General features: G+C 38.3%; 1 protein-coding gene across 1 annotated transcript; it reads left to right on the forward strand.

The window, feature by feature from the left end:
• The first annotated feature begins 3,816 nt into the window (after positions 1-3,816).
• On the forward strand, positions 3,817-14,722 carry LOC145661755 (uncharacterized). The gene is made up of 4 exons (XM_081727093.1): positions 3,817-3,971; positions 10,355-10,526; positions 12,204-12,300; positions 14,581-14,722. Exons 1-4 carry the CDS (start codon positions 3,840-3,842, stop codon positions 14,624-14,626), a joined length of 447 nt encoding a protein of 148 aa, XP_081583219.1. The 5' UTR covers positions 3,817-3,839; the 3' UTR covers positions 14,627-14,722.
• Positions 14,723-25,512: the final 10,790 nt, after the last annotated feature.

A 25,512-nucleotide genomic window follows, 5' to 3' on the forward strand; every position in this document is an offset into this window, starting at 1 on the left:
CGTGACTAAGTCATGCATGTGCACATGTGCAATTGCATGGATGAAGCACACATGTATATAACCCGTGCTTAAGCTGTTTCGTGCATATGTGCATTTGTGTAGAATAGGCACACGTACATAACCAGTGATTAACAAGTGCATGTACACATGTGCACTTGCATGGATAAAGCACACACTTACATAACCCGTGCTTAAGCCGTTATGTACACATGTGCATTTGCGTAGATGAAACACACGCACATAACCCGTGATTAAGAAGTGCACGTGCACATGTGCATTAGCATGGATGAAACACACATTTATATAACCCGTGCATAAGCCGTGATATGCACATGTGCATTTGCGTGGATGAAGCACACGCACATAATCCGTGACTAAGTCATGCATGTGCACATGTGCAATTGCATGGATGAAGCACACATGTATATAACCCGTGCTTAAGCTGTTTCGTGCATATGTGCATTTGTGTAGAATAGGCACACGTACATAACCAGTGATTAACAAGTGCATGTACACATGTGCACTTGCATGGATAAAGCACACACTTACATAACCCGTGCTTAAGCCGTTATGTACACATGTGCATTTGCGTAGATGAAACACACGCACATAACCCGTGGTTAAGAAGTGCACGTGCACATGTGCATTAGCATGGATGAAACACACATTTATATAACCCGTGCATAAGCCGTGATATGCACATGTGCATTTGCGTGGATGAAGCACACGCACATAATCCGTGACTAAGTCATGCATGTGCACATGTGCAATTGCATGGATGAAGCACACATGTATATAACCCGTGCTTAAGCTGTTTCGTGCATATGTGCATTTGCGTAGAATAGACACACGCGCATAACCAGTGATTAAGAAGTGCACGTGCACATGTTCACTTGCATGGATGAAGCACACATTTATATCACCCGTACCTAAGCCGCTATGTGCACATATGCATTTGCGTAGATGAAGCACACGCACATAATCCGTGATTAAGAAGTGCACGTGCACATGTGCATTAGCATGGATGAAGCACACATTTATATATATATATAACCAGTGATTAAGAAGTGCACGTGCATACCCAGACAACACGTACCTGTACGGCACATGTGCACTTTCCATGCATAAGCCGTACATATGCACATGTTCATTTGTGTGGATGATGCATACATACATAACCCGTGCTTAAGCCGTACATGTGAATTTGCGTGGATGAAGCACACATACAGAACCCGGGCAAACACACATGTGCATTTGCGTGGATGAAGCACACGCACATAACCCGTGATTAAGTCGTGCATGTATACATGTGCACCTGCATGGAGGAAACACACATTTATATAACCCGTGCTTAAGCCGTTATGTGCACATGTACATTAGCGTAGATGAAACACACCCACATAACCCGTGATTAAGTCGTGCATGTGCACATGTGCACTTGCATGGATGAAACACACATTTATATAATCCGTGCCTAAGCCGTGATATGCACATGTGCATTTGTGTGGATGCTGCACACGTACATAACCCGTGATTAAGAAGTGCACGTGCACATGTGCATTTCCATGGATGAAAAACATTATATAACACGCGCTTAAGCCGCTATATGCACGTGTGCATTTGTGTAGAATAGGCACACGTACATAACCAGTGATTAACAAGAGCATGTACACATGTGCACTTGCATGGATAAAGCACACACTTACATAACCCGTGCTTAAGCCGTTATGTACACATGTGCATTTGCGTAGATGAAACACACGCACATAACCCGTGATTAAGAAGTGCACGTGCACATGTGCATTAGCATGGATGAAACACACATTTATAAAACCCGTGCATAAGCCGTGATATGCACATGTGCATTTGCGTGGATGAAGCACACGCACATAATCCGTGACTAAGTCATGCATGTGCACATGTGCAATTGCATGGATGAAGCACACATGTATATAACCCGTGCTTAAGCTGTTTCGTGCATATGTGCATTTGTGTAGAATAGGCACACGTACATAACCAGTGATTAACAAGTGCATGTACACATGTGCACTTGCATGGATAAAGCACACACTTACATAACCCGTGCTTAAGCCGTTATGTACACATGTGCATTTGCGTAGATGAAACACACGCACATAACCCGTGATTAAGAAGTGCACGTGCACATGTGCATTAGCATGGATGAAACACACATTTATATAACCCGTGCATAAGCCGTGATATGCACATGTGCATTTGCGTGGATGAAGCACACGCACATAATCCGTGACTAAGTCATGCATGTGCACATGTGCAATTGCATGGATGAAGCACACATGTATATAACCCGTGCTTAAGCTGTTTCGTGCATATGTGCATTTGTGTAGAATAGGCACACGTACATAACCAGTGATTAACAAGTGCATGTACACATGTGCACTTGCATGGATAAAGCACACACTTACATAACCCGTGCTTAAGCCGTTATGTACAATGTGCATTTGCGTAGATGAAACACACGCACATAACCCGTGATTAAGAAGTGCACGTGCACATGTGCATTATCATGGATGAAGCACAGATGTGTATATCACGTGCTTAAGCCGTTATATGCACATATGCAGTTGTGTGGATGATGCACACGCACATAACCCGTGATTGAGAAGTGCATGTGCACATGTGCATTAGCATGGATGAAACACACATTTATATAACCCGTGCATAAGCCGTGATATGCACATGTGCATTTGCGTAGATGAAGCGCACGCACATAACATGTGACTAAGTTATGTATGTGCACATGTTCACTTGCATGGATGAAGCACACATTTATATAACCCGTGTTTAAGCCGTTTCGTGCATATGTGCATTTCCGTAGAATAGGCACACGTACATAACCAGTGGTTAAGAAGTGCACGTGCACATGTGCACTAGCATGGATGAAAAACGCATTTATATAACCCGTGCTTAAGCCGTTATGTACACATGTGCATTTGTGTAGATGAGGCATACGTACATAACCCGTGATTAAGAAGTGCACGTGCACATGTGCATTATCATGGATGAAGCACAGATTTGTATATCACGTGCTTAAGCCGTTATATGCACATATGCATTGTGTGGATGATGCACACGTACATAACCCGTGATTGAGAAGTGCATGTGCACATGTGCATTACCATGGATGAAACACACATTTATATAACCCGTCATTAAGCCGTTATATGCACATGTGCATTTGTGTAGATGAGGCATACGTACATAACCCGTGATTAAGAAGTGCATGTGCACATGTGCATTAGCATGGATGAAGCACACATTTATATAACCTGTGCTTAAGCCGTTATGTACACATGTGCATTTGCGTGGATGCAGTACACATTTATATAACCCGTGCTTAAGCCGTTGTGTGCACATGTGCATTTGCACAGCTACTGCACATGTGTATGACACATTCGTAATACCGTGCAAGTGTATTTAGTTTCATTCTGCTAATATTTACATTAAATATGGCTACAGTATTTTTAATTGAAAGTTCAATTTTTTAAAAATTATTATATTACTCATTCTAAATAAACAATATAATGTAACCTGCATTTTTCGAAGGCTTAAGTACATTGGAATAAATATTCAATCAGATAAATCGACACGCTATAAATAGGCTCTCTCAGTAGCATAAAAAATGTGCAGTGTTCGCTTTGATGTAATAAATGACGTGAGAACCGAATAGATATGTGTCTGATTATATACATACAAAAAGATATGTAAATATAATAATCTTAATAAGATTATTATTGTTTGGAAGTAAAATATTATTTTTCTCTATTAGTTATTAATTTAATTTTTATTTCGAATCACGCATGCGCACTGGTTGGAGCTGTGTATTAGCCATGCACGGCGCGCTTATTTGTGTGGTCGGGTACGAGCTGTGGTGTGGTGGTGTTTGTCCAATGTTGTTGAAGGCGAAGAATTCAACATTATATTATAATCAGGTGAGTGATGAACTTAATTTTACTGTAATTTGTAAAATTTAATAAAGCACCCGTTTAAATAATAAAACTGGTGTTAATGTTGCCGTATACACATGCATCCTGTTCTTCTCAAGCAGTATTTATTAGTTGACATTTTATGTTTTTGGAGGGGACATTGAAGCTATAGATATACATTGAAGGCACTGTCATGATTTGCATCTCTTTAAAGAAAGATCTGCAAGAGTCATTATCACGTAGTCCTTTTAACATGAAATAAATTATGCATACATAACCCTACATTTGAAAGGAGGTAGTGTTCCAACGGCAGAACCTCCGAGATAATTTACAATCAAATCAAGGTATGCTAGTATCATTACCAAATCCAGAATGGGAATTAGGGGTAATAGTTAAAATAGGGAAGGTTCTAGATTACTGGTCCCCCATATAGATTAGTAGCTGGGTAGGTTTCTTTCTGTACTAAGTTTATGCATTTAACTTATACAGTATTGCCGAGCGAGCGTTAGCGAGTGAAGGCGGGTTAGAACCCCGCAGGGCACGTTGTTTTCTGTCTTTATTACTGCTCAATGGGAAGGGACCAGTAATCAAGAACCTTGCCGTTAAAATAGAACCTGATCGTATGCATGTATTTTTCTTGAGCCATCTTTTAAGAAAGGTATAAAGGCATTACTCGAGCAAACGGTTCTATGAAATTTACACGCATTTATTGCATTTTCCGGTTTCTTTTTGCAGAACATGCACTAAATGAGGAGCTAATGCATAAACCACGAACCAACTTGTCTAGGTGGCCACTAAAAAGCACGAATGCTATCTAACCGAATCAGGGCAGGAGCGCAGCAGGAGGCCCGAGCGGATCAAAGGGGTGCGTTCGTAGGGAGCAGGCGGGTCAGCAACAAGGGCATACGCATAAACGAGGATAGTGAAAACATACATTAAATATCTGCAATAATTTTTACCTTCAAAAGCACTTATATAATAGTAGTAATTCTTAATTTCAAAATGGCTTCACTGCTTTCCCGCGTACAAATGGTCTGCTGCGAGGAGAAATTCGTATGCTCTGAATTTTTACTTTTCTACACTTACCATGACGCTTGAAAAACTATAATACGACGCTCTTTATCACACGTATCGACGCTCTCTAATCGTATGCTTACATTATATCTATCGCAGTCGTCCATTGCTAACACGAACGGAACTTTCCCGCAGTTTATTTTCACCTTCTTCGCATTCTTGTATTCTTCCGCTTCAGTAAATAGTTACATGTAGAATACGTTCACTACCATTGAAAATGTATTTCAATATGATATCCACTGACAGAAATTACTTATATTTACACTCTGCTTCTTTTACGAAAAGTGTTTCACATCGTATTTTACCTATAAATTTTGTTTTCGGTAGAACCGCCTGCTCGAGTGAACCCATACAAGCATTTTTTTGAAGACCTTACTGCAACATGCAATATTTAAAAAGGATATCTGAATATAGATCGAATTGATTCAGGATATAGCTTAAGGGCAACTCTTTACTGTAGGTCTCACATGTAACATCTCCACTGTGACTTACTTCACAAAAGATAACTCTGCGAGGCAGGGTTGGTTTAAACCAGCTGGTTTTTCAGAAAAAAAAAATGGTTTAAACAAGAAAGAAAAAAAAGAAAAAGAAAAATGTTTAAATCGTGTGAACTTTATGGTGACGTTTCCACATATCAAACCATCCGCATTACGTTTATCTACTTTTCACCTTTTAATCGAGGGGTCCCGTGTTCAATTCTCGGTCCATCTTTCAGGTGTAAAGCAAGTAGCAATTCGAGGTGTCTCTTTAAGCGAAAGTCTTCTCCGTGATAACGTTGGTATTTCATAAGGAATTTAAGCCTAAACATACGAAATAAAACCAAGTTATATATTTCTACTTGTTTTATAAAGAAGCCAAGGCTGCTTAAACATATTGATAGAAATTGGCAAAATTTATCAACTGCCTACGTAGCTTCCAACATCAGCTTGGATTTCACTTTGTTTTAATTTTATTGAATATCTACATACCCAATTTTTAATTTAATACCTCAGTTTTAGCCTAGTGATTATGATATGTTGACCTTCAAATTTTACACACAAATACATTTAAATAACAGGATTTTCCCAATGGAGTTTCCCGATTTATATATATAATTCTGTATAATGTTTTTACTTGTGTAACTGTTTGTCTTTTAGTCCTTCTGAAATGACTCTTGACTAGGGATGGCCACAAAGTTCCGGTTCCAGTACCGGTTCTTAGGAAACGGTTTCAGACTTGGATCCGAAAGCCCCCAAAGACCCGTAAAGGAGTCACAAATTTCACCTTCAAAACACTGCAAAGAGGACCATGCGCTTGTGCTCTCCCCGCCCAAACTCTCTTGTGCCCCCAGAAAACAATTTTGGTCCACCAGTTTTTTTTTGTTTTTATTTTGGTCCACCAGTGTTTTTTGTTTTTATTTTGGTCCACCAGTGAGTGTTTAGCCAAATGAGTTGGCCAATTTGCCTGTTTAACCATTAAGTTTGCCAGTTACCCAGTTAATTTAGCTAAATGAGACAAGCGGCCGCCACCTGGGTGCCTGCCTGTCGCTTCCACCATTTCATCTAGCACACTGTTCACAGCCTTCCAGCAGCTCGTGTTTAGTGTAGGGATCGTCACAAAGTTTCGGTTCCAGACCTGGATCCGAAAACCCAGTTCCAGAACCGGTTACAGACCTGGATCCGAAGAACCGGTTCCGGACCTGGATCCGAAAAACCGGTTGTTGAACCGGATCTTCTAGAACCGGATCCGTTCAGACCCGAAAAACTGTTCCAACAGGAACCGGTTCTGGCCATCCCTACTCTTGACAATTATAGCTATTAACAAGCAAGCTTATGTAAAGATCAGTACAACGTATTTTTATCAAGAGTCCTTCGTGAGTGAGTCGGCAATCACATTTGTGACCAGTTAACCCCGGTTTCGTGTCCAAATGGACAATTTCTCTTGGATGTCTTTGAAGCTAGAACAGCTGGGGGATAGCCCAGTGCCTAGAATAGATAACTTGGTTTCAAATTTTATGCCCGAATGCAATCTCTTTGTCAAACCAAGGACCATGGGAGGGGGACCTCTCATAATTTGTACGTGAGAGATACTGGCGACCATCATTTTTGTATTGGCGAGTGAGTCTGACTTTGAAATTTTGCGCCCTGTTGTCTGTTATGCTATTGTCATTTTCTCTCTCTCTCTCTCTCTCTCTCTCTCTCTCTCTCTCTCTCTCTCTCTCTGTAATAATGCACGAAATTTGCACTTCACAAAAAAATCAAAGCTCTGTTCAGTCATGTCTTTAACCCGTTATGTAGATTCTTACAAAAAATAAAGTAGTACGAGAAAAAGCACAATCTTATCAAAAAAGAGCTGAGTTTGAATGATTTATGAGTGTTATCTAGTTAGGATATTTTTTCCTTCACTGCTATTAAATTTTTCATAGTCACTTATGAATCTTTGTAAATAGTGAATTGAAAAAATGAAATGAAATCTTTGAGTTTTACGTCCCACGGTTATGCCGGTTAGGCTAAAGGAGACGGTGATAATGAGAGATGAGTAAAATGGTGGAATGAAGAAAGTGGGAGAAAACGGGAGTACCCCGAGAAAACCCACGAGCACGGTGTTTGTCCACCACAAAGCTCACTTGGCGGGGGCTGGGATCGAACCCGGGACCCCAAGCACCAGAGGTGAACGCTCTACCACTGAGCCACCGCGCCTCCCAAATAGTGAATTGAAACTAAATTGTCCACAATAATGTAAATGGATTGTGTGTGCTAGATTTGACTTTAAAACTTGTTTTGAGAACACACACAATTTAAATTTGAGCATATTACAAATGTGATTTGACGCGAAATAACTGTGTAGTAATATGTAAGAAAGATATGGTAAAAATTGAAGTGTTTTCTTTCATAATACTTTCATTTTCTTAAATGTGGGAAACTAGGTCGTATCTACATACTATAATTTTTCCGCTATTTTTGGAAACTAATAGGAAGTTTTTAATTATGTATACGACAAACGCCATGAGATATTTATTATTTGTCCACACGGGCCAGTTAATTTATATATATTAGTATGGCGCTAAATACGTTGTACAACTGTTAGGTGTTACACTACCGAAAACGTGAGAAAATTAACTTTAAGGATCCATGGCTCCAGTACTATGGGACCAATCGTGGTCGGGTCAAAGCGTCACATAGGAACTAGTATGTGTCCTATCCAAATATCCACGTTTCAGAATCGTGCGGCATTTGCGCATCAATTTCTGTACAGGCAGTTGATTAGTACTTCAAATTTCCGGAGCATTTCCGAAATGCCTCTCTAAGCTTTAATGCGCAAATGCCGCACGATTCTGAAACATGGATATTTGAATAAGGCACACACTAGTTCCTAAGTGATGTTATGCAGGGCTCCCAGCTGTCCTCTTTTTCCTATTTTTTCTTATTTGTTTGGAAATGTGTGTATATTTGTCCTATATTTTAATCTTCTCCTATATTTCCTATATTTTTAGTGATTGCATTATTAAAAATACAAGCCAAAGACAGTTCCAGTGATGATTTAAGTTGCTACATATTAGCAATATGCTAAATAAGTCATAGCATTTTTTAAGGGACAAGTCACTAATCCTCACTATTACTTTTTTTTTAAAAAATTTGCTCTTTACTATCCTCCTCTGTTCATTTTTTTTTTTTTTTTTTTTGTTTCCTATGTGCTTATTCTTCCTCAATGAAGCTTAGCTGAGGAACCTTACCGTGCTCCAGACTCTTGTAACGCAAGCTGTGTTAGCATTTTCTTTCAGCAGTGTGTGCAGCAGTATTGTTTCGGCATTAAGGTGTGTTGGTATTCACCAACATATCCCAACGTCTTCCAATATTGCTGTACATAATATGCAAGGTCCACACGCGTCCTGGAAACCCTGGAAATAAAAGTGTTTCGTAAAAACGTCCTGAAAAGGTCACGGAAAACGTCCTGACGAGAACTTTCTGGAACTTCAAGATTTCCATTGAAAGTCAATGAAAATCCTCAATGTTGTTAGAAGCTCTGTTGTATCTTTTCTAGAGCACAAAGGTGAAAAATCCAGGAGTCTGAAATAGTTACCTATAATGAGCAACCAAGACAATATTACGTGAGTAGACATTTATAGACTTTATAACATTTCAGAAAATAAATTGTTTTCACAGAAATTAGTTATGTAGCGCTCCCTAGCAGAATGCTCCCGATTTTTGGTGACTGAATTTGATCTAACTTTGACCTAAGTTTTCCGGAGATACATAGATTATCTCCACTTTATAGGTTCAGATTCGCGTACATCCTGTATGAGATTTACCATTGTTATTTTTTTTTTCCTACTAGATAGCACCATTAATACTCCTCATTGTGAATATAAACAACTAAAAGTAGTACTGATGGCACAGTCCGTCAATCTTCTATTCCAGTGTTCTAACTTATTAAATTAAAAAAAAAAATTCGTCGCTTTGCATGAGTAAGGTTGTGAATTTACGAAATACATATTTTTCTGAAGTCATGGCAATTGTATTAATTTGAAAGGGATGTTTGTATGATACTTTTTATATTGCTACTCTCACTATTTCATTGTAATAATAGAATATTGAGTGTCTGTTATTTATCTTATTGTGCTCTGAAATTAAACTTCACTTTCTGCTCACTTTTATATTGACTGTTCGCTTCTATATTCATGTGTAAGACAAAAACTTGACATTTACAACATTGGTGCTGAATACTAAATTGTCGTAAGAGTTGACATTTTGAAGTTATTAAATACGTTTCATCCGTATGCATGTTTTTTTCTATAAGTTAAATTGTGTAAAAAGTTTTCAACAACTAAGAATGTATGTGTATATTGACTATGTATATGTATAATTTTATCAAATTTGCAGAATTAAGACACATTCAAAAAGTCACACATTAAAGAATTATCTTCTTTAGCGATCATGGGAACTCGGATAGTACTACATTCCTCCACATGCTCTATGAAGTAAAAACAGTGGAGTTGGCAAGAAATGTAATGCATTTCCTAGGTTGGTTTCTTCAGCAAACAAACGAAAGTAACATTGAAAAAAAAAAAACTACCAATAACATTGATTGTTTAAAAGTAAGATGTATTAATCTATCCAAATTGGATCCTAGTTTTCATCAGATTTGCTGATTTATTTTTGCCACCACATTTCACATCATATAAAAGATATGTAACCTTGGCAGATAACTTAATCACAAGAAATAATTTATGGTGATTATTTGCTCTAACATTAACTAAATATTGAAAAATATTATTTATATGCATGAAATTTTTTCGCTGCATTAACACAGCACAATCGATACAATGTTACTTTCAGTTTCAAATGTTGGCGAGTGGTGGAAAAACTCCAAAACAACTAGCACAGAATATTCTTCGTCGTGTCGTGGTGGATGAAGTTGCTGAGCTGTATAGCCTCACAGGAAAGTCGGGAATAAATTGTGTGAGGAAGCTGTCGTTTGTGGAGACACAAACCTACAAGTTTATTGTTGGTAAGAGTTTTTTGTGCATTTTTTTTTAATCGTGATCGCATTGTCTTCAATGCTTGATAGTTTATAGGGTGTTTATTGGGAAAGGGCAATAATTAGGTTGTGCTCAAGCATGTCCAGAACAAGAAGTCCATATAAACTTTGTTTCAGGGATATTACTATATGAATTTGGTACATGTGGACAAGGAAATGTGTACATTGGAGTTACGTTGAAACAGTTTCATTAATTTTATGTTCCCGCTGTTATTTACCAACACTGTACACCTTTTCTTTCAACCACCCATACAGTAGCCCAAGGGTGTTAGAACAGGTGCCTAGGTGGCCATTAGACTAGCCCAAAACATCCAATCCAACGACTAGTATTTTGCGTGAAGGCACTGGGTGATAGTCGAGTGAAAACGGTTCACCGTCCATTTGGTATCACATGATGCGTAGAAAGAATACTATCCTCCAAATACGGAGGGAAAGTATTTTGCAAAAGATGAAGGTATGGTGCACTGTCAACACGAAAGTTCCATCTGGTAACTGTTCGCATGAAGCATGTTGGTTTTCCGCGGACCATTGGTGCCAATTATGAGTAGTGTTAATCCTGTAGTATCCTCCTCAGTCCTCTTTACATTAGTTACCATTCTCGTGTCTTATAGTATCACAGTACGCATTTCAACATAATTGCAGTGTACCCTTGTCACCATGCATTAAACTTCATGTAGTGATATATCTGAAACAAAGGTTTAAAACGTATATGTTTATGTAAACTTGATTGTTGTAGTCGACAAATCTGACCGCCTCTCAAATTATTGACCTTTCCTCCTGAAGCACCCTGTATATTGTTTCTTTTTGAGTAACAAATTGTTCTTTGATATAAAATATACTGTTTTGCAATAGAATGTAAGTTGAGTGTTTGTAGTAACACAGACCCCACCAAAAACAAAACAAACAGAAGAAAAGTGAGATGAGTACAGTTATGTTTAATTATTTCAATAAGTGAGGAATTTTTAATTTGATAGGTTCTTTTTCTGGCGTTAGTAGAAGCCATAAAATTCTACTATATTTACTCAATTATACCGCTGAATTGTTCCAAATTTTATTACCTTAAAACAATGATTCTCATTATAAACAATAATTTTGAAAGGCATGTGAAACATGGCCGTTGGTTCAATTCCAGATCACACAAAATATTTCCAATCCTCTCCCCACATTATTTAAACTTGTAAGACGAAAATATCATACGTCGTATATGCTTTGTAATGACTGCACTTTTTTATTTACTTAAAAAGTCACTGACAATTGCTGCAAATGATAAAAATGTCAATTAGATTGAGAGGGGAGTCATTGGTGTGGTGAGTGACTCACTGCTGGGAATGACAATTTCAGTAATCTTCAATACAGAGAGGCAGTGGGAGGGGGGGAAAATCGGAGCATAAACTTCTCTGTATGCTGTATGCGAAATAGTTTTTCTTTATCTGTTCCGTATAAAAATTGCGTGAAGTATTATACTCTCGTAAATACAGCAAATATCTCATTACCAAGGTATCATTCAGACGGAAAAGGATTGCATACCAAAATTGTTGTTAGGGTTTCTCTTTCTCACTTTTGATGTTCTTATTTTAGGATGTAAGTTTACTAATGAATGTATAATTTCATATATATCAACATAGTCATATGTACATTTTTTTCTAGCATCTGCAAAGAAATTATATCCTGAGTGTTCGGAGGAGCAAATCAGGGAAGCGATAAGTGATTGGCTGCACCACGCCAAAACAAGGAGGTCACGAAGGTACGTATCACCTCTGATGTTTGGTTTTCATGTATTCGTAAGCCTTTATTTTAATATTTACATGCAATTTTGCAGCAGTTTTCAAAATAAGAACGGTTAACAAGTGGTCTCCAAGCTTTAAATTGTCACTATAATCTACATCAGAAGTCGGCAACAGGGCGGACATTTTTGCATACTTGGGACCTAGCGGGCAAGGAGGTGCGGAACTGTGCTTTTACCTTGAAATATGTGCGAGTAGCTAACGGAGTATAAAATGTGTTTGCTCTCGTAGGTAATTTATAAGCAGAAAAAAAAACCTTTGACGCAGTCATTCTTTCAACTTTATTCTCTATAATTTATACGCACCTATTCTCAACGTGTATATTAACGCTCTCCAGCGGCGTTCTCATTTTCAAAGGGGACACTAGAACAAAACTGGGCGATTCGGAGGTGTTTGAGATTTCATGATCTTTAAGACTTTTTTCTTATTCTGCGAGAACGATTATGTATTTTACAAACTATTAGAAATTTGTAGACTTATATGACACAAACAAACTTTTTCTTTTTTTTTAAAGGTTAATATCGACGGAAAAGAGAGGAACATTTCATTTTTTTTTTCGTCTTGTACAGTGTTCAATATAAATATCGCAACTCGACTACAGTTTTAAGATTTTATCTTATGCAATACATTTGAAATCAATGTTCTGCAGGTTGCTGCATAATCAATCTAACCTTAAACTAACGCCTGATAGGCAGGTAACCAGCGAAATATTGATTTCAAATGCATAAATTAAAGTATTGTACTACTATAGAGTTGCGATATTTATGTGGAACACTGTACCACCTGATGATAAAAAGAAATTGACTCATTGATAGTAAAAGAAATGTTTCTTAAGAATCTTACTAGTATTGTTTAAATTCAAAATGTACATTATATTAGTTGAAAAAAAGAAGAAACCTTTACGTCAGGATTGCAACGCTGAGTTAGGAAGGAGGATAATCCGATGTCCCGTCATTGCACTATTCGATTTACAGGCACGCAGACAGAGAATATGGATTTTGCCGATCGCTTATCTAGGATATAGGATCTTTTTTTCTTACACAAATTTGCCACTGTGTTTTTGCATATTTTGGGTTAAATTTTAAGCAGTACTTAGTCTTCCAGTGTCTCAGTATCTAGTAACATGACTTGAAATATGAATATCTAAAAAAATTTATTAATAATGCCATTGTACTTGATAGCAATAAGATTTATAAATTTGTTTCACTGTGAGTCATATAAGTCAGGGGCGCACTGACAGGAAGTCCGTCGGATCTGAACCCCTATAACGTTTAATTTGTATGAAAATGAATATAATTTCAAGGGCAGGTACGTAACTTATTTGCATTTCATACTCTAAACCATCCTCGGCCGCTCGCAGAGAGGAATACAGAGTGCACTACTGTATATACTTCTGCCTATCTTGCATAACGTGGTAGAGATCAGCCAGTTATATACAATTGATAATATGGAAAAGACAACGTTTTTATTGGTTGTTCATGCCACAAAAATAAATCTTTTTCATCTTGCTTGCTTCTCTGAATATTGTTTCTTACTTTCAACCCACTTCCCGTAGCTTAGGTAACATAAAACTTCCATTTGTGCTAGATTTTTCTTCGTTATGCGTTGCCTCACAGCTTTCGTCTTCATTTTGAACTTTTCAGAAGGCATTCGAAGTGTAGTGTTTCGATCATCCGTGAACATTCACCTCAATTTCTCTACCAAATTCACTTCTCATAGTTCTTACTGCATCCAGTCTTGAGTTTATTCTCATCCTTCACTGTCCGTACGAATGAGCACGGGGTGAACAAGCATGCTCATACATTTACTCCTGTTGTAATAACTCAGTTTTACGTGTACTTAAACCCACACTTGTCAATGTCATTCAAGGTCAGTGCATTTAGTACCATTTACTCATGAGATGTTCTACCAGTGTTTTCAACACACGTTTGCACAGGATTGCCACCTGTCGATAAAAAGCCAGCCTCGTTTTCAAATTGCTAATTTAAATACTCTTACTGGAATTGATTCAATACCCTAAGAAATCTTATTTCAGAGATGCTGATGGTGGTGATTTATTGAGCTTAAATGGTAGTCTATAGCTTTGTTTCTGGAGAAAATGGTATGGCATGTATAATTTGGATGGACCATATTTAAATTCTTAATCTCAAACTATGCTAAGAATATGACTGTGATTTAGTTTAAATAGATTGATTTAGTGTCTGCACTTACTGTATTACTTTTAAAACTTCTCTTTACAGGATGCAGAGGACTGAGGCCAAGGATTTATCGGAGAAAGTAAATTAAAAGAAAGAAAAAAAACTACAACCATCTTGTAGATTACTTTTTATATTTAATAAGAAATAAATGTATAGATATATATATAATCAGTTGTTATCAATGTTGTAATACCTACTATTTCCATAAAATTACAGCGGAGTTGCACCAAGTTACGGTTAATAGAATATATAAACATTTTTGCACTTGGATTTTGTTTAAAATCTAGTTTCACTTGTGATTGAGTTGAGGCCACTTTGCTTTATCAAGCATATATTTTAAATCTGAAATAGCTCCATGATGGCTTTTGATGAAATCATACTATGTAAAAGCTATGTTGACAAACCAAGCACTGTATTAAAAGAAAAAAATATATATGCAAACCACAACTGTTTATAAGTTCAGAACCTAATTATTCAGACAAGTATGAGTTTTTTCTTTCTTAATATTTTCAGTATCATATATAGGGGTCGGAAGTTAAAGATAGTTTTTCCCAAGTGCCCGAAGGTAAGAGGAACACCATAATATATGTTAATTTCGGGTCATTTTAGGCCAGAAAATGCTTAGTTTTAAGTCATATTTGGCTTATTGGTCCCCATTTCCCTTTAAGTCTTAACAGCTGGTTTTGGTACTTGACCTTTTTTCAACTACAGTTTTGCTGCCCATTCTCAATTAGAAACTCTTAAACATAGTTTTCTGTAATAATCTCTGACAATAGGAACCCTTGAATGACTGGAGCAGGTATAGTAGGTATGACCAGACAGTAGATGCTTGTGAGGATTGTCCTCCAAGTAGTTCAAAATGAACAGCAGAAACAGGGCGACGAAAATGCAAATTTGCAATTTTTTTTTCTGTTCAACATATCACCAGAATTGTGTATTATTTAAATATTATACACATTAAGTGTATCATTATTGATTTTATCATATTTTAAGTATTTTTTTCCAAATTTAGGTCATTTTCTTAATATGTTTAGGCTTTTTAAAAAGTTTTTTAGGTAAGGTCTTCAACTTCCAGGCCCTAATGGTACGATACCCAATATGCTGCATAGCAAAATGAAAAGTCTATAATGATATATGTGTAGGAAGAAAGAAAAATATTGTCTAAATGCTCGTGACAGTGGTTTATTAATATATACGCTACTGATAAACAAAGTTTCGTCAGAGTACCATATTGTCTCGTCTTCAGGTGACGAGAATATGCTGTAGCTGCCTTTTGAGGGGGGGGGATTGGAATATAGAACTTTGGGATTACTGACCTGGAACGTTAATGGTGCGGTAGAGTAGTGCACGAGTCAGTAATTTTGGGTAAGTATATAATTGCTTTTTCGTTACATGTAACTCTGTTACTTTTCAAGAAGACGTTTACAATGTTGTATTTGAACTGCGTAAGGCACCAAATATATAAACTCCTTTTTTTTCGTTGTATCTCTAATATGCTTTTACATCACCTCTACACTACGAGGAAATCACCTGTGTCCTACATGAAAATCCTCTCGGTACTGCGTGTAAATCAAATGTGCGGAAGGTGTAAATCACTTGTGCAGGACGTGTGCATGGTAGGTATTGCGCATCCGAAGATGTTGAATAGAACCTGTGACGCTTATGTGCATCACATGTACAGGCGTACATTTATACAGATGATGCACATGTTGCATCCGTGCAATTGTACATGTACTACATGTAAATCACCTCTGTCGTTCATGTAAATCAAATACGTGCTACGTGTAAATCAACTGTGCGAAAGGCGTAAATCACTTGTGCAGGACGTGTGCACTGCACATGTACTGTGCACGTGAAGATGTTGAATAGGACCTGTGAAGCTTATGTGCATCACATGTACAGGCGTACATTTATACAGATGATGCACATGTAGCATCCGTGCAATTGTACATGTACTACATGTAAATCACCTCTGTCCTACATGTAAATCAAATACGTGCTACGTGTAAATCAACTGTGCGGAAGGCGTAAATCACTTGTGCAGGACGTGTACACTACACATGTACTGTGCACGTGAAGATGTTGAATAGAACCTGTGACGCTTATGTGCATCACATGTACAGGCGTACATTTATACAGATGATGCACATGTTGCATTCGTGCAATTGTACATGTACTACATGTAAATCACCTCTGTCCTACATGTAAATCAAATACGTGCTACGTGTAAATCAACTGTGCGGAAGGCGTAAATCACTTGTGCAGGACGTGTACAATACACATGTACTGTGCACGTGAAGATGTTGAATAGGACCTGTGACGCTTATGTGCATCACATGTACAGGCGTACATTTATACAGATGATGCACATGTTGCATCCGTGCAATTGTACATGTACTACATGTAAATCACCTCTGTCCTACATGTAAATCAAATACGTGCTACGTGTAAATCAACTGTGCGGAAGGCGTAAATCACTTGTGCAGGACGTGTGCACTGCACATGTACTGTGCACGTGAAGATGTTGAATAGGACCTGTGACGCTTATGTGCATCACATGTACAGGCGTACATTTATACAGATGATGCACATGTTGCATCCGTGCAATTGTACATGTACTACATGTAAATCACCTCTGTCCTACATGTAAATCAAATACGTGCTACGTGTAAATCAACTGTGCGGAAGGCGTAAATCACTTGTGCAGGACGTGTGCACTGCACATGTACTGTGCACGTGAAGATGTTGAATAGGACCTGTGAAGCTTATGTGCATCACATGTACAGGCGTACATTTATACAGATGATGCACATGTTGCATCCGTGCAATTGTACATGTACTACATGTAAATCACCTCTGTCCTACATGTAAATCAAATACGTGCTACGTGTAAATCATCTGTGCGGAAGGCGTAAATCACTTGTGCACGACGTGTACAATACACATGTACTGTGCACGTGAAGATGTTGAATAGGACCTGTGACGCTTATGTGCATCACATGTACAGGCGTGCATTTATACAGATAATGCACATGTTGCATCCGTGCAATTGTGCATTTACTGCGTGTAAATCACCTGTGTTCTACATGTAAATAACCTCTGTCCTACATGTAAATCACCTGGGTATTGCGTGTAAATCACCTCTATCGTACATGTAAATCACCTATGTGCTACATGTAAATCCCCTCTTTCCTACATGTAAATCATCTGGGTACTGCGTGTAAATCACCTGTGTGCTACGTGTAAATCACCGCTGTCCTAGATGTAAATCACCTGTGCACTACATGTAAATCGGATACGTGTAACGTGTAAATCAACTGTGCGGAACGTGGAAATCATTTGTGCAGGACGTGTGCACTGCACATGTCCTGTGCACGTGAAGATGTTGAATAGGACTTGTGATGTATATGTGCATCACATGTACAGGCGTGCATTTATACAGATGATGCACATGTTGCATCCGTGCAATTGTACATGTACTACATGTAAATCACCTCTGTCCTACATGTAAATCAAATACGTGCTACGTGTAAATCAACTGTGCGGAAGGCGTAAATCACTTGTGCAGGACGTGTCCAATACACATGTACTGTGCACGTGAAGATGTTGAATAGGACCTGTGACGCTTATGTGCATCACATGTACAGGCGTGCATTTATACAGATAATGCACATGTTGCATCCGTGCAATTGTGCATTTACTGCGTGTAAATCACCTGTGTTCTACATGTAAATAACCTCTGTCCTACATGTAAATCACCTGGGTATTGCGTGTAAATCACCTCTATCGTACATGTAAATCACCTATGTGCTACATGTAAATCCCCTCTTTCCTACATGTAAATCATCTGGGTACTGCGTGTAAATCACCTGTGTGCTACGTGTAAATCACCGCTGTCCTAGATGTAAATCACCTGTGCACTACATGTAAATCGAATACGTGTAACGTGTAAATCAACTGTGCGGAACGTGGAAATCATTTGTGCAGGACGTGTGCACTGCACATGTCCTGTGCACGTGAAGATGTTGAATAGGACTTGTGATGTATATGTGCATCACATGTACAGGCGTGCATTTATACAGATGATGCACATGTTGCATCCGTGCAATTGTACATGTACTACATGTAAATCACCTCTGTCCTACATGTAAATCAAATACGTGCTACGTGTAAATCAACTGTGCGGAAGGCGTAAATCACTTGTGCAGGACGTGTCCAATACACATGTACTGTGCACGTGAAGATGTTGAATAGGACCTGTGACGCTTATGTGCATCACATGTACAGGCGTGCATTTATACAGATAATGTACATGTTGCATCCGTGCAATTGTGCATTTACTGCGTGTAAATCACCTGTGTTCTACATGTAAATAACCTCTGTCCTACATGTAAATCACCTGGGTATTGCGTGTAAATCACCTCTATCGTACATGTAAATCACCTATGTGCTACATGTAAATCCCCTCTTTCCTACATGTAAATCATCTGGGTACTGCGTGTAAATCACCTGTGTGCTACGTGTAAATCACCGCTGTCCTAGATGTAAATCACCTGTGCACTACATGTAAATCGAATACGTGTAAATCAACTGTGCGGAACGTGGAAATCATTTGTGCAGGACGTGTGCACTGCACATGTCCTGTGCACGTGAAGATGTTGAATAGGACTTGTGATGTATATGTGCATCACATGTACAGGCGTGCATTTATACAGATGATGCACATGTTGCATCCGTGCAATTGTACATGTACTACATGTAAATCACCTCTGTCCTACATGTAAATCAAATACGTGCTACGTGTAAATCAACTGTGCGGAAGGCGTAAATCACTTGTGCAGGACGTGTCCAATACACATGTACTGTGCACGTGAAGATGTTGAATAGGACCTGTGACGCTTATGTGCATCACATGTACAGGCGTGCATTTATACAGATAATGCACATGTTGCATCCGTGCAATTGTGCATTTACTGCGTGTAAATCACCTGTGTTCTACATGTAAATAACCTCTGTCCTACATGTAAATCACCTGGGTATTGCGTGTAAATCACCTCTATCGTACATGTAAATCACCTATGTGCTACATGTAAATCCCCTCTTTCCTACATGTAAATCATCTGGGTACTGCGTGTAAATCACCTGTGTGCTACGTGTAAATCACCGCTGTCCTAGATGTAAATCACCTGTGCACTACATGTAAATCGAATACGTGTAACGTGTAAATCAACTGTGCGGAACGTGGAAATCATTTGTGCAGGACGTGTGCACTGCACATGTCCTGTGCACGTGAAGATGTTGAATAGGACTTGTGATGTATATGTGCATCACATGTACAGGCGTGCATTTATACAGATGATGCACATGTTGCATCCGTGCAATTGTACATGTACTACATGTAAATCACCTCTGTCCTACATGTAAATCAAATACGTGCTACGTGTAAATCAACTGTGCGGAAGGCGTAAATCACTTGTGCAGGACGTGTCCAATACACATGTACTGTGCACGTGAAGATGTTGAATAGGACCTGTGACGCTTATGTGCATCACATGTACAGGCGTGCATTTATACAGATAATGTACATGTTGCATCCGTGCAATTGTGCATTTACTGCGTGTAAATCACCTGTGTTCTACATGTAAATAACCTCTGTCCTACATGTAAATCACCTGGGTATTGCGTGTAAATCACCTCTATCGTACATGTAAATCACCTATGTGCTACATGTAAATCCCCTCTTTCCTACATGTAAATCATCTGGGTACTGCGTGTAAATCACCTGTGTGCTACGTGTAAATCACCGCTGTCCTAGATGTAAATCACCTGTGCACTACATGTAAATCGAATACGTGTAAATCAACTGTGCGGAACGTGGAAATCATTTGTGCAGGACGTGTGCACTGCACATGTCCTGTGCACGTGAAGATGTTGAATAGGACTTGTGATGTATATGTGCATCACATGTACAGGCGTGCATTTATACAGATGATGCACATGTTGCATCCGTGCAATTGTACATGTACTATACGGATACTGTACGTGCATTGTGCTGTCTGGGAGAGAGGCGGTTCCAGGATGTGAACAAGGGAGGGGATAAACCATAGCTTGCAGCTTTATCCAGTGTAAAGCAGAATTGAAGCCCATTTTAACCAGTGTATACCTGATCGTCAAGGTGGGACTATAGCTCCTATAGCCTTCCCTCGGATCCGTGCCTGTATACAAGGGCGCCGATTTCTCTGTAAAATGGGGGGCCTCATTTAGATGGAGAAGGCATATATGAGGATTTTAAAACAAATTGCATTCAAATTATTTCAAATATTATATCTTAGAGTGAATAATTAGGAAGCCTTAAGGAAAATATACGGTATATTACACTAAAATCGAACAGTTGTAACCGGGGAAGGAGACTAAACGCCTTACCCCACACAAAAAATATCTATGGCATTCTCCACTTCCTAAAAAATTAAAATGGGCAAAGATAGGCTCGGGGGACGGCATGACGTCATGCAACCCCCTTCCTTTTCAGAAAAAGAATGAAATGAAATCTTTGAGTTTTACGTCCCATGGTTATGCCGGTTAGGCTAAAGGAGACGGTGATGATGAGTAATGAATAAAATGGTGAAATGAAGAAAGTGGGAGGAAACGGGAGAATCCCGAGAAAACCCACAGAAGCGGTGTTTATCTACCACAAGGTTCACTTGGCGGGGGCTGGGATCGAACCCGGGACCCCAAGCACCAGAGGTGAACGCTCTACCACTGAGCCACCGCGGCCCCCTTCCTCTTCAGATCCACTACCCATACACTGAGAAAAATTCGTTCTCCGGACAGCGGTATATTGTACAAATATACGGAATCCACTTGCTTACTACCGAAATCAGTAGGGAACAAACGTTATCCGTATGCTACATAGGCCCTGCCCTTAGATGTTACATCATGCCGTTGCACGATGTGGGATATCTAATAGTCTTCCTTATAATATACATATATGTATGTTACCTTCGTCAGCTATATGTTATATACGTCCATTTGCATGTGAGATCCTGATAGCCTATATTGTTTCATACGGAAAGTACGTACAGATGGAATTGGAATACTTATGCAGAAAATAATATAAAACATGCGTTTTCAGTTATACGTTTGCTGTACGTTAAGTCCAAAAACTACAGGATAATACAAATGTAACATACAATTTTACGTATCACTCATTTTTTCTCGCTGTAGTTGTAACGGAAATTATCGAGAAAAATATTTTTTAAGTTCAGGGGGAAGAGGGTTGAATTCACCGCTCATTCTTGAGTGATTTTAATTCCAAGCATTGGGGATTATGGAAAGAGTAAAAAAACATTATATTGTATCAAAACCGAATGTATTATAGAAAATTTACCACTGAACTCTAAAAGAAATGCACGGGGACTAGGAGGGTAAACCCACTAATTTATTTCTTATTGCTTTTAACTCAGAGCAGAGGGAATAAAAATCGGGAAGCCTCAAATGAAAGTACGCCAAATTACCCCAAAATCGAATACTTTCTAACGAAAATTATCGTTGACCATACATATATTTTTTTAAAAAAAATATTGAGAAAGGTGAACTTAAACTTTTATTCTTGGCAGATTTTAACCTAAAATTGAGGGATATACAAGATGTCATAAAGAAAATATAGTATACACCAACTTTTGTCAAAAAAATATTTTACATGGTTTAAATTGAAATATTGTTTTCCATGTACATGTGTAAACTTGCAACATGGGATTGAATTTACTCCTCCTTCCCCCCGCAGTATACTTTATGAATTTTAGGCCTAAACAATAGCATTATTGCTGCAAGTGAAAGGAAGACACATAGCACGTAACCAGATTCCGCTAGTCTACCGTAGTCTTAACTTAGGAAGTTTTCCCATTGTCTCAAGATGCTGGTAACACTTTAGCTCCTACTGAGAATTGAAACCAGGAGCTACGTGGGGTCTACTGAATTCAGATTCCCCGCCCTCACTAAACTTCGTAGGTCGACGAATGTTTGTGAACTTTCTTAACACAAGTATATTTGTTTCATATCGAAATGAATGATATGGCCTAAAAATTGTATTTTATATCTCTAGCACTATCATTTTTTCTCAGAAATAGGAGTCACTAATTGACAATTATTTAGTTTTTTTCAGATGTTGAATAACACAGGTTAAATACTACAATATACGTATAAGACCCCCCAAAAATCTTTGGATCCATCAAAAAAAATGGACGCGTGCCTGGTGTGCTCTAAACATTCATTTATTTATGTAACAATATTTCAAATACAGCCTCTAAGGCCAATTTACAACTGAATATTTTAACATCAATAGTGGAAAAAGGAAAGAAGAAAATCAGGCAGGATTTATGCTTAAACATCCCGATATTCACCTTGTGGAATCGCGAAAAAACTGGTGTAACTAGTCAGGATAGCAAGCCACAAGCTTTGCACCTAGGATCTCCCTTTTGCGAAGGAAGAACGCTAACCACTAGCCTACGATCGTTAGAAATAATATTATATATATATATATATATATATATATATATATATATATATATATATATATATATATATATATATATAGGGTTTTCATAAAGTCTGGACGGATTTAATTCGCTTATAATTTACATAAAAATGCTCATATTGAAATAAAATAAAGTGCAAACGGTAGCGGAAGAATTAAATTTTTACCCAAACGCGACAGTTGTGTCGGTTAACCTTCCCGGAGACATGGAAGGTTGCCTCATCTGAGAACATGATGGCTGAAAGGAGAACGTCGCCATGTTCCAACTGCTTGAGCATGGCGTCACAGAAGTTGAACCGGATGTCCAAATCTTCATCATGCAGATCCTGGACTATCTTCATTTTTTAACCTTTGGCCTTGATCGTCTTCTTGGCTATCTTAAACACGGTTGTCTGTGGAATTCCGAGTTCCATGGACCGTCTAGGAATCGACTTCTGTGGGCTGTTGATGATGCTTTCCCTTACCCTGCTCACTGTTGCAGGCGATGTTGGCGGCCTCTCACTTCGAGGACGGTCCAGGACGCTTCCTCTCTCCAAGAACTTAGCATGCCATTTTCTGATTGCACTCTCAGTCGGTGCCGGCTTTTTGAACTCTTTGGTGAACTTTCGACACACCAGAATTGGTGATTTTAGCTCTGGGTACCACAGAACACATTGCGCTTAATCTTTCACCGACGGCATCTTTGATACGCTAAAAAATAGTCTTCTCAGAGGAGTTTTTCATGTATTTATTGCTTTAAAAGACACACACACCAATACAGCTTGCAACTTACTTTTAACAGTCAACATTGAAACAACAATGGGTGGAATTTGGTAAGAAACTGACCCTTGCCCTCCCTCTCCCTCTCTCAACGTGTTCAGAGTTGCCGCTTATCTAACAGTGTTGCCAACTAAAAATTTAATCCTTCCGCTACCGTTTGCACTTTATTTGATTTCATTATGAGCATTTTATGAAAATTATAAGCAAATTAAATCCGTCCAGACTTTATGAAAACCCTGTATATATATATATACATATATATATATATATATATATATATATATATATATATATATTGTGTGTGTGTGTGTGTGTGTATATATATTGTGGGCTATTTTGTGGGCTGTATAGAACTGTAAAGTTTTGTGTTAGTAATAATAATAATAATAATATGATTTTCACAGGCTTGCGCCCCCATTCATGGAACAGGTCTCACATCAAATAATCCTACTCTTGTTGTGGACAGCGAAGAGCGCTATGAAAACAAAGCAAGATGAAGAATGAAATACATTGTCTATTTTTCCCTCCCCTTTGCTACTTTTGGCTCACTCTATGCTTCCCCCTGACCCTGCTGCCCCTTCCACGGTTCCACCTGCCTTGTGACTGACTTTTTTCTGTGATATTTACAGAAATCGATCAAGTTCTTTTTTCTCCCTACTGCTTTAGATTTGCAATAACAACATATGAAAGTGAAATTTCTTTCTGCTTCACCACCTGAAGAACGAAGTTCAATGTGACCCTCTGAAGAACAATACAATTGAAACCATGCCCAAGGAACTCTCCAAAGATATGATAAGATCTGTAACTGATGAAAACAATACCTTTACCAAACCTGTATGATCAACTGTGTTACTCATGTGGCAAAAAGTCTTTGTAACGAAATAGCTTCTGTTACGCACATTTTCGTTCCATTAGATACCCGCATAGGAAAGAATCTCATTCTGGTGGTACAAAAGCTGGATTTTCTGGTCAGGATTTTTTGCTCTGGTGATAAAGCATACCAGAAACAGATTTGTTCCTTCAATTAGTTACGGTACAAAAACGTTACATGCTTGAATAACGTTACTGCCTCATAACGAAAATGTGTGTTATGTCTTGTACCCACCGAAATGAAATAACCAATAATTTTGTTACAGAGCTATTTTCGTTACGTTACAGTTACGTTAAGTTATCCACCCCTGGTTTTTAGTACCTGGAAAGCCATCATGGAGCTTTACCGGCTTGGCCATAGGGGATCGGTGAGATGCGAGGCCATATTGCGGACCCTTCGTGCCTTTGAAGGTAATGATATATTGCTCTTACCGCACTGTGTATCCAGTGCGGACGTACTGGATTTGTTTGTGTATGGGTTTTTTCGCACTAAAGAAACGTATGAATTGGCTCTAGATAAATTTATGTATTTATTAGCTTGTGGGGAAGGTCAGGTGGATAGGATAAATGATATAGAGTTATCTAACTTTTTTTATTTTGGCTCGCGATTTGTTTTGGAACCGTGCTTAATCCCATCTGAAAATAATGCCATAGTCATGACCCCTCAAGAAACTCATAACTTGAGTCCTAATAATTTACATCAATTAACGAATGAAGATTTAGCTTTTCTAAATGATAAAGCAGATGGGATTGGCAATCTAAATTCCGTTGAAATACCAATTGAAGAAGAAACGAGGAGATTGGTTGAAAAT

The sequence above is a fragment of the Thermobia domestica genome, chromosome 1 (genome assembly GCF_964235325.1).
Source record: "Thermobia domestica chromosome 1, izTheDome1.hap1.1, whole genome shotgun sequence".
Lineage (NCBI taxonomy): Eukaryota > Metazoa > Arthropoda > Insecta > Zygentoma > Lepismatidae > Thermobia > Thermobia domestica.